Source organism: Ctenocephalides felis, unplaced genomic scaffold (genome assembly GCF_003426905.1).
Source record: "Ctenocephalides felis isolate EL2017-DRISC unplaced genomic scaffold, ASM342690v1 CF-g0.4_SCAFFOLD_02760, whole genome shotgun sequence".
Lineage (NCBI taxonomy): Eukaryota > Metazoa > Arthropoda > Insecta > Siphonaptera > Pulicidae > Ctenocephalides > Ctenocephalides felis.
The window spans coordinates 6,263-18,143 of NW_020538914.1; the positions used below are offsets into that span (position 1 = coordinate 6,263).

General features: G+C 34.8%; 1 protein-coding gene across 1 annotated transcript; it reads left to right on the forward strand.

The window, feature by feature from the left end:
- Positions 1-406: 406 nt before the first annotated feature.
- LOC113381269 (gamma-aminobutyric acid type B receptor subunit 2-like) lies at positions 407-10,285 on the forward strand (the record flags this gene model as incomplete). Its single annotated transcript, XM_026620230.1, is given in 15 exon segments — positions 407-510; positions 6,230-6,535; positions 6,610-6,785; positions 6,905-7,085; positions 7,152-7,385; positions 7,448-7,525; positions 7,596-7,825; positions 7,898-8,138; positions 8,203-8,325; positions 8,395-8,505; positions 8,572-8,796; positions 8,867-9,300; positions 9,375-9,502; positions 9,538-10,257; positions 10,260-10,285. Coding segments are annotated over 15 exon segments (3,317 nt in total), but the record flags the coding sequence as incomplete, so codon positions are not given.
- Positions 10,286-11,881: the final 1,596 nt, after the last annotated feature.

Here is an 11,881-nt window from a genome sequence, read left to right on the forward strand (position 1 = left end):
ATATTATAAATCTATTACGCTAGCTATATATGCAGCGATATATAATTCTACATTGCTAATTTATACAAATATTTTGACTGTGGGAAAAGAAATTTAAAAAAATGCCTAAAATTATACAGTGTTGTTTGACCTCATACACGTTCTTAAATTCAAAAGAACAAAATTTATAGAATTAAGTATTACTGTTTTAAATTAATTATTTTTGTAATATACTATTTTTCAAATAAATAGCTTATATTAGGTCTATTACAGCATAGCCTCGTACAAAATGATTGTGTTTTATTACCCCGTACACTGACTATATTTACAAGACGGTTCAATTTATTTATTTTTATTAAAATATTTATTTATATTGGAATGAAAAGATGAAGAGTTAATTTGAATTGTATGTATTTATTTGTTCCAGGCCGCGGTGTGATGCCCAGCGTCCGTTTGGCTATCGACCACGTCAACGAGCATAATGAAGTCCTGCGGAACTACCGTCTGCACATGTGGTGGAACGACACCAAGGTCAGTAACTCAAATCACATCACATCCACATCAGACCAAGGCAAAGGCAAAGGCAAAGGCAATCGATCGCAAAATTAATTATTACAAACAGTTCGACACAATTACTTTCTATGTTGCACACTCTTATTAAGATTCACTTTTGATTAAATAACATAATAGCACATGTGCTACGTTTTTTTGAGTCATGCAATTTGTTTCCTCGTGCATTTCATTATTTTTTTATATCAGAACTATGTATTTAACGAGCGGTTTTGTTATGTATTTTCTACTACCTCTCTTTATTAGGAGGTAACGCTATGGTTGTCCTTTCTATCTATGATGAAATTTTTACTTTCGTATGTGATATATTGCCAAAGGGTAGTTTTACTCAAAAATATATTTGGGTCTATATTTTTGTATATCACTACTCAGGTTGTATGCTTGTATGTAGCGCAAGATTTTTAGTAGTTGCAAGACTGAGGCCCTTATCTCTGTATTACGGTCGCCTTTAGTATTTCAATATAAAAATCTCAATAATTTAACATCATTGTATTTAATGTATGAGCCAAGAGTCAATATTGTGTCTTTCGTCGATAGCTTATTGGTTTTCTAGCTAATTGCAATAGCAATGGCTAATGTCGGATATTAATACAATTTATAGAACAAATTCATTCAGCTTATCGAGTTACTAACGATATAATTAGAAAAATTTTAATAATTACGAAAATACTGTGTGGTTGTAAGAAAAGTGATGTCCTCATCACCTTAGCACAAATCATTTTTTATTGATTACAATTTAGAACTTCGGTACTTAAGTATACTTTCGGTTTTCAATCTAATAACATGTGTATTAATAAATTGGTAGTCGAATCGGGAAGGCAGTTGCGGCGGATTGTTTTATTTGACATAATCCGTCCAATGCCTGCCCGGCTCGAATGCAAATGCGAACTATATTTAAGTGTGGACGTCAACTGTAATCAGTAGCTACTTACGAAACACACATAATGTGCATATGCTTTGGTATAGATTCTGATTAGAACTAAACTTTAATGCATTTTTATAATTCAAGCGCTTATCGTAGGCCTATAATATTTTAGTATGTTATTTCAGACTACAAGATCAAACGATATACGAAACGAACACGGTCCGGCCTATCTATATCAAAAACTAATCAACGCGAATCAATATCTTTCGAACAGTTTTTAGTTTATAAACTCGATTAAAAATTGTGGAGGAAAAATTTTACGCTTTTCTGTCAATTACAAAGAAATAGTTAGAAAGCGCTAGTCCTTATCGTTTTTTAAATCAGTCCAGCCGTTTTTGAGAAAACGTCGACAAAAGGCCAAAAATCGGCTCACACACACACATACACGCATACTTTTTGCAAATTTGATCTCATTCGAATAAGAATAACGAGAAAACATAAAATTAGAAAATTAGATTTTTTTGCGAAAACATAAACTTGCTCTTTGGAAAGTTAATAATCTAGCAAAAAATATATTGTATTTTCATTTTCGGCACTAATACTAGTGAAATTTTCCGGTTCATTTCTTGATATCGATACGTATTACATAAATCTGATTCCTGGCAAAGTTGAAATGAGAAGTGGCAAGACATGGCGAATCGGCGATCTCATAATATTTATTTCATACTAGGAGAGGGAAAAGTAGCGTTATCGTCAGAACACGCACTGGATTGTGTCAATTCGGGATGCTGGGCCGATGTTGATGTTGATGGCGATGGTGATGGTGATGGTGATGGTGATGCTACGAACGACCTTTTAACTCACAAATACCAATTACGTGAAACCTAGTCTTTGTCATTACATTTATTGAGAAAGTTATCACAAATTACTGCGAGGGTGTATATTATACGGTCCATCTCTATAAGATATAACTTGATTATGTCGGGAAAAGGTTAAATATAAACATAAAAATACTTTTTACCTTTTCGTAGAGTTTTAATAATAGCAAAAAAATCGAAAATGGAAACTTTTGCATATTTTAACGTTTCAAGGTCTTACAATTAAAAAAAATGGATGATACAAAAAATTCTAAAAAAACTTCAAAATTCTCAAGGAAATCTTTTTAAAACATTTGAAAAAAATAAATAAATTACGTTACGGTAAGTTCGTTTTCGTTACGCCATAAGGCATGATGCTATGAGCCACCAGTTCCAAATTTCGTCTGAAACGATCAAGAATAACTTGAAACGTTGATAAAATATAAAGTTAGCAAATCCAGCTAGTTGATAATTATTTTATTCATATAAAATTTGTTTATAGAATGAGAAGTTCCATCACTTTCCCTTAAATCAATGCCATGCACTTGATATTATTAAGCACGTGAATAAATCTGCCAATTTAGTTGCACAAAGCAAGGCGCCAAAGGTAACGAATGCTCCTGTGTGCGTGCACGCATAAATTCTGTTGTATACCGATAGCGCACACCATACACTGTACAAGTGTACACCGTTCATATTATGAGCCTGAGCTATATATTATATTGTGCCTACATATAATAGTACTCGTAGTCGTAGGTAGGATATCTCTCGCGTGTTTGTTTGCGTGCGGACAAGGACGTAGCGTTGACGCGATCCGCGTGCCGCGGAAGGAGGGCTACGTGTGCGGCGAAATCAATAAGTTGCCCGTAGGCTACTACACGAACGACTGAACGACTGAACGACTGAATGGGGCGGAGAAGGAACAGGCTTCTCCGGAGAAACAGACGATGACGATCGACGGTACAGCGGCACCGGTACAGCGGTACACGACGGGACGTCTCAAAGGGTTTCTTCTCATTTTTATTTTTATTCTATTAAGATAAGATAGCTCCAACTTTTGAGAGAACGAGATATAATTATGTGCGAACGGTTTGAACAAGTTATTTATTGTTTAATTTATTATTTAATAGAAATTGTAGGATAACTAGTGGGGTGGGTGGCATCGTGCCTTAAGGCAAATTGCTGGAACTAGGATGATTACTGAATTTTTTCAAATAGATTATTATAAATATTGTAACATTGTCTAATATTTATAAATTAATAAACTGAATTGCAGAGTTGAAATTATTTGTAAAGTATATTAGAACTATAGTCAGAATTAAAAATAAATATTTTCGATATACAAAAAACTTAAAAAAAAAGGGACAATTTTTTTCCAAAATCGATTATTTTGTTAAGACAAGCAGAAAGTTCTTTGAATCATTTAAATCGGACGCTTAGTTCTCTCAAAAACGGCCATTTTTTACATATTTAGCTCCGTATATTCAAAATGGCTGGGCCTGCCTTTGCCAAAAACTAATAAACACTTCTCCCAATCATTACTAATTGAATGTTTTTTAGATCATTCAAATCAGATACTCCGTTCTCTCAAAAACTCGATTTCTATTTTCTGCACTCTTTGCTCCGTATCTCCGAAACTGCTGGACCTGCCTTTGCCAAAAACTTATCAGCTCTTCTCCCTATCAATAGGAATCGAATGTTTTTGAACCATTCAAATCGGTTGATCGGTGCGCCCGAAAACGTGACTGGAAATTTGTATCCACACATACATACACACACACACACACACACACATCCATTTTTTCTGAGGTATGCCAAAACGTTCAGAAACCTTCAAAACGTCGAGAAATGTAAAAAATTTCAATTCCGATTTTCGGCCCATTACAATAACTTACCCTACGGGAAGTTAAAAAAGGACTTTTTAAAATACAGAATCTTCTAACCATTCTCAGAGATTTTGCGGCTGACACATATTAATTTTACATGACTTCTTTTCAATTCTGGTAGTGATATGACAAAGTTCTCTGACAAGTGAGTTTGGGTGATCCTCAAGGCTGCTTTTATAATTGTCTGAATGTGTTCGTAGTTCATTGCTCACTGTGTTGAAGTCGGCGACTTCATAAATTGAACATTTTTGAACATATTTTGGGGCATTCAAAAATTCTATTGATCATTTATTCTAACATCTTTGAATTTCTTAACATGTTTGATTTGAAAGCTGAGAACAAATATGTCTCATCAGTAAAAATTGAGTACATAATATAGTTACACTATTTAATCAACGTTTTATACCAAAAACTATAAATAATATATTTTTACATTATGAAAATCATAATAGTGGAATGCATTTTATTTCGAAACTGTACAATTTTAAATAAAAATTCCTTGTTCAATAGTAGAATTTCTATTTTTATAAATTAACAATCAAATATAAAAACTGAACTTATCAAAAATATCAATTACCATTAAAAATGATCGGTAATGAATTAATGAAGCTTTTTAAAGCACTCATAATGTCTTACTTTATCAACTTGAACTGGAAAAGTTCCTTCTGTAAAATATTTATTTGTGATAAGTATAATATTCATTCATTTTAAATTTTGTTTATTTATAAATTTTTCAGTATGTTTTTTTTTCGACATTGTTAAATATTCTGGAATTTTTGAGTACTTAAAGAAATTGTTGAATTATTTGCCTTAAATTGAAAAAAAAATCAATTTATTTTATTTAAAAACTTTGAAACATTTTTATAAAAATGAAACCTTTCTAAATATTAATTTTTTTTATTTGATAAAATATGATAGTGTTGTACTATAAGTACAACATAAGTATAAGTTGTACTATAGTAATTTATGTTAAAAAGTGCGTTGATCTCAATTCAAATGACTCACGAAATTGCCAAATGATTTTCAATAACGAATATAAACGCGCCGGGTGTTCAGTATAACTTCTTGCTTAGATGCCAAAACAAAACATCATGAATCAACTTCATTATTTCTTTGCAAGTATGATATTTTAACATATAAACTAAATTTATATTTTTCGCCAATAGTTTATTTAATTTTGTTTAAGTTTGCTTTGTCATACACGTGTTAATTTGTAATTGCAATTATATGAACAATATCAATACTTTAAAATAAATATGTTAATACATCCAACTAGTTTCTCAAGTCATTTAAGAAGTGTTAAAAATATTTTCGGTATTTGACGAGTAATAGTTTGATAAAGCGCCTCGATAGCGTGTTAAGGGGCCATCAAGACCTTTTGCCAATTTTAATTAGGCATCATAGCATTTCCTGAAAAGGCAGAGTTTTCGAGAACATCGTTACAACAACTTCTCATGCGAAATTAGTAAATTGATAATTAATGATTTTAGTTAATTTTTAAGTTTTATGAAATTATTGTATATATTTTTTATAAAGTAAAACAGCTGTTCTTAAGAAATGTTAAATTTTGGCTTACACAAACACAGATACTTTTTTCAAATTTGGCGCTGAACGGCCCAATCACTAGACATGAAATTAGCAAATCGATTTTTTGGATAATACATGAGCTTTTTCTTTGTGAATTTTAAGATATTTGTAATATTGTGTCAGTATAGTTTGAATATTGACAATACAATGTTTCAAGTTTGAAATTGATTAATGTCTTGATTCTGGCGATTGCGTAAAATTTTTAAATCAGAAATAAAAATAAGCCGAGTATCAAAATGAGAATTTAGTTAAAAAATAATTGCAAATATAATAGAAATATAAATTTCAAACTAAGAAGGTTAAAAGGAAAATATTAAGAAAAATCGGAAAAAAAGAACTATCGGCAGGAAGGTTGTCTCAATCTTACACATATACAATTTATTAGCAAAATAACGTTGATATTGGTATAGCACTTTGTATGACTGAATATTATTTAATGTGTTGTGATCAATGTTTACATCGTGTATCCTTTTTTTTTTCTTCAGTGTAACGCCGCGGTAGGAGTGAAAGCGTTCTTCGACATGATGCACTCTGGTCCTCACAAGCTGATGCTGTTCGGCGCTGCCTGCACGCACGTCACCGATCCGATAGCGAAGGCCTCCAAACACTGGCAACTGACGCAGCTCTCCTATGCCGACACACATCCGATGTTCACCAGCGAGGCGTTTCCCAACTTCTTTAGGATTGTTCCGTCGGAAAACGCTTTCAATGCGCCGAGACTCGCTCTACTACGACAATTCAATTGGACCAGGGTCGGAACAGTGTACCAGAACGAACCTAGATATTCACTCGTGAGTTGATAATAGATAGTGCAACTAGTTAAAACAAATATTTATAGAAATAATCATTTATTATATCAATTGAGGCCCATAATCGACTCGTCGCCGAATTGGATATGCTGGGACTCGAAGTGGTTGAAACACAAAGTTTTACTACGGATGTCACAGACGCGCTGTGGAAGTTGCGCAACAAAGACGTCCGGGTGATTTTGGGCAATTTTAACGAAAGTTGGGCTAGAAGAGTTTTCTGCGAAGCATTCAGGTGATACTTCTTCTATTTGAATAGTAGACAAACGTTTTCAAATAGTTTTTTTTTTTAACTTCTTCATAAGCTGCTTATAGTTTCCTTCATCAGCTGCATCTCCATTTATATCATTTTAGATTCGAGATGTTTGGTCGTGCTTACCAGTGGCTTATTATGGGAAACTATAATTCAGAATGGTGGACTAAGCCAACAGACATTAATTGTACTGTAGAAGAATTAACAATTGCTTTAGAATCGACTATCCTGACCGATCTGTTACCTTTGTCTACGTCGGGACACATTACAATCTCAGGAATCGTAAGTAAAAAACGTAGTCTCTTGTTTTGTATTGTCAATATGTTATTAAAATTAAATCACCTTCAGACGGCGGACGAGTATCAAGCCGAGTACGATAGCAGACGAGGTAACGAGTATTCAAGATTTCATGGATATACATATGATGGAATTTGGGCAGTGGCTATTGCCATACAGCACGTTGCCCAACGCGTAAAGTCTCTGAAACGTGAGCAGTCTGTGGCAGATTTTAAGTATCGTGATCCTATGTGGGGCGCTCTGTTTCTGGAGGCGCTCAAAAATACCAGCTTTGAAGGAGTCACGGTATGGTAAAATCATAATAATTTGTGAGGCTAAATTAATTTGATGTGAAAATATAATTTCAGGGTCCTGTGAGGTTTTATGATAATGAACGTCGCGCCAGCATTTTACTCAAACAATTTCAAAACGGAGCTGAAGTTAAGGTAATAGAAATTTGAGAACATTGGTTTGTCCATTCTAATCAATTGCAATGATTGTTTTTATCGTATTTAGGTTGGAGAATATGTACCGAACACTACTGACCAGCATGAAAGGCTGGATCTGGAGCTTGGCGAGCCGTTGCGCTGGATAGGTCGCGCTCCGCCTAAGGACAGGACACTCCATCTAGTAGAACACAGCCAGGTCAATATCACAATTTACGCTGTGCTCGCTAGCTGCGCCGCGCTCGGCATCGTTATGGCTTCCGTGTTTCTAGCCATCAATATAAAATACAGAAATCAGAGGTACTTTATATACCTACATTCACACAGAATTCATCTTATATATTGTTAACAATAATTTATTACTTTCTATAGGTACATCAAAATGTCGAGCCCGCATTTGAACAATTTGATCATAGTTGGCTGCATGTTGACATACCTCAGTGTAATATTTCTTGGACTTGATAGTGGTCTCAGCAGCGTTCGCGCTTTCCCTTATATATGCACGGCCAGAGCTTGGTTGCTTATGGCTGGTTTCAGCCTTGCGTTTGGAGCAATGTTCTCGAAGACATGGAGAGTTCATAGCATATTTACGGATGTTAAATTAAATAAAAAGGTATATTGTAAATGTGCAAAAAAAACAATTTTTTTTTATTTGCCCTGAATATTTATATTCATAGGTAATCAAAGATTATCAACTGTTCATGGTCGTAGGAGTCCTGTTAGCCGTAGATTTAGCAATTATGACAACTTGGCAAGTTGCAGATCCGTTTTACAGAGCGACAAAACAAATGGAACCTTATGTTCGTATTTTTGTTACTGCTGTTACTTAGTATAAGTTATTTTACTAAAATTGTATTTTATTGAAATAGCCTCATCCTACTTCGGAAGATGTGCTAGTGGTGAGAGAAAATGAATATTGTCAATCTGAAAGAATGACGATATTCGTAGGTGTAATATACGCCTACAAAGGACTATTAATGGTAATTTTCCATTAATTTAATCATTTTTAAGGTATTAATTAGATTATAAGTAAATGTAATTTTTAGATTTTTGGAGCGTTTCTGGCCTGGGAGACACGTCACGTTTCTATTCCCGCGCTCAATGATTCTAAACATGTCGGACTATCTGTCTATAATGTCGTGCTGATGTGCATCATGGGTGCAGCAATAGCATTAGTCTTATCTGACCGTAAAGATGCCATGTTTGTTATTATATCATTATTTATTATTTTCTGTACAACAGCTACGTTATGTCTCGTATTTGTACCAAAGGTAATTATCTATATTGAACGTATATTTATCACTCCACATTTTATTATATGATCGTCTTGTATATTAACAGTTAGTGGAATTACGTCGAAACCCAGGCGGAAGCATCGACAAGCGAATTCGGGCCACGCTTCGACCAATGTCGAAGACGCGGCGAGATTCTTCAGCTTGCGAATTAGAACAGCGTTTACGCGATGTTAAAAATACGAATTGTCGATTCCGAAAGGCGTTGGTAGAACGCGAAGCTGAATTGCAAGTGCTAATGCGCAGACTTGGTCCAGAAGCAAGAGGTTTACTAGAAGGTAAACGCCCTGGGGGTGACGCACCTCCACCAGCGGCGTCCAATAATAATGCTCATAGACTAACGGTTCCACTTTTGCGCTGTCCGAGCGCCAGCGAGACCACCGCACCTCCAAGTGCTACCGAAACAAGTGATATGACCTCCATTGTCAGTTTGTCTTCGTCTCAGGACTTAGTACAGCCAGGACAAACCACGCCGGGGCAAAAGTATGTTTATAAAATTCAACGTATCTACAAAATTATTTATAAATATCAATAATTATTTTGTACACGTGTTACAGAAAACTAAAAATACCGGATACGCCTCCGCCAGAACCGGCTGATGTGCCCATCACTACACAAACCGCTCAAATAACACAACAAGAACCACCCTCTCAAAACAATCACAGGTGCAATCACTTCCACAGCCGCAACCTGAGCCTCAAGTTCAACAGACAATTTCAGAACTTGCCACAGCACCTGCTTTATCTGAACAGCCTGTCCAAGTACAATCGATAGACCCACCCCAGGATAAAGTTAGAAGTGTTTCTTTCGGACATCACGATGCTCGTCAACTAAATGGGAGTGTAACACGACCCGATGTAGGAAATGAATCGGAACGACGTAGTAGAACGCTACAGCAGAGCTTCGTCGTTTCCCAGAGCGATTTATGGGACACGGCAACATTGGCACATAATAAAATTTGTACGAGACCTACGCGCACCTGTCCTATGGCAGCCGAGTCGTCGCCTGGCAATCGAAGACATTGCACCGCATCTGACAGCGCTCAAAGTCCGGCGCAAAGCCCTATGCACCGAAGCGTGTCCGAAAAGAATAGGCATCGAAGTCACAGGCACAAGACGAAGCAGCAGCCCAGCCAGCAACAGCAAGCATTGCAGATCCAGAGCATCGATATGGAAGCCAGTAGATGCGGCCCATTAACGCGAAACGCTCGGACCCACCATCGGTCTACGCCGGACGTGGCCAGAATTGCTCCCTTGTCAGCCAGCAACGCCGCAGGCCCGGGCGCGCAGCTTAAGAATTCCGCAGTCCATGCCGCCAGCTCGGAATCGGAACTTTTAGACGGCACTATTTTACCAATATTCAGAAAACTATTAACCGAAAGAGAACCGAGGCGCGGCGCCTCAGGAGCGGCTGTGGGTGCTAGTTGTCCAAACATTTCTATTAATGTGATATAGTCGAATATCTGTAGTGACTGTCGCCTCGTGGGTGCTTAAACTAATATTAAATACTCGAAACTAAGTTATCGGCTGTTATTTTAACGAAATTGTCAATACTTTTTATCGATATTACGTGTTAATATGCGTTAGTTGTTAGGTAAATAGAGATTTACATTGATAAAGTAATTGATCATGTTCGAATATAATAATACTGTAGATAGTGGTTACGCATTTCAGGTTCACACTGATTAATACAAATGTTCTGCTGTCAATTCTCATCAATTTTAATTTAGCATTCAACATATCACATGAACACAGTATGATTACCTATTTCTATGAAAGATGTTCAGTTCAATTTTCATTTCACTTGACATTAAATGAGTTTTTCTATGATTTGGTGATGATAACGAGTTGCTCTGTCACGCTAAAGTTGTAGTCAAATTAAAGAAGGGCATTGAATAACTCTTGATATAGCTGTAGCTCGTAAAGTGTCTAGTACATACACCGGCAATTAGTGCCTTAAGTCAAGATTATAGCAAACCTATTGTCATCGCAGAAGGATTTCAGAAGCTTAATATTAAGATCATGTTCTTTACCAAATACTGAGTCACATCTAACAGCTATATGAATTGTCCGACTTCACCAAATTTATATTGCTCATAATTATTAGAACCTTACAATTGAAATAAAAACAGTGTAATAGTTTATGTACCCGCTAATGAACATACGGCACTAATGGTAAGCAAATTCATTAGAAATATAAACACACAAGTGACTAAATGAGTTAAACGAGTGGATTAAAAACTTTTATTGTAGAAACATGTGTAAACAAAATTGAACTATTTAATATTTTGTTCGCAATGTGTAACTTTGATAAATAGACTTTTATTAAAACGTAGAGTTTTGTGTAAAGTGCAAATGAGTACTAGTGTATTGATATATATGTATGAAATCTCTGTCAATTTATTAATTTAAAAACATAATTATCAGTAAAATGATAAACATGACTGGCATTAAATTATATATATATATATATATATATATATTATATATATTATTTATGTAAATATTAAATATCCAACAAATTTGTTATACTTAATCATAATTTTACTATAGATTACTAAAACAACTCACGATCAGGTGTAAAGAAGGTATCAGATGGCAAAGCACTATTTGAGAACACAAATTCGTGATTTCTCAAAACTTTAGGTAAACTTCTAATTCTGTTGAATAACAGGTGAATTTTGATGCAAGACCTCGTGTCATCTTACAAAACTCGGCTTGCAAATAAAACTAAATAATTTGCTACGACTATACATTAATTCTTGACAGACATCCATTAATCTGACTCGTAGCACCAGATACTTTTTATAAAATCACTAATTCTATTATATTGTTATACAATATTTTATCACATATTTATTTACCATGATAGATGTAAATAAATTTAAATCCTGAATTGCTTTGCGCATATGTCCAATTAGTAGCAAGTTGATTTGTGTATATGCTAATTATTAATTTTTACTAATGTGTGTATGTATATAGTAGATTATAATACCTCGAAATTAATATAAATTGATACGCACTTATATGTAAGTAAAAGATAATTTACAAAAAAAAATTGTCGT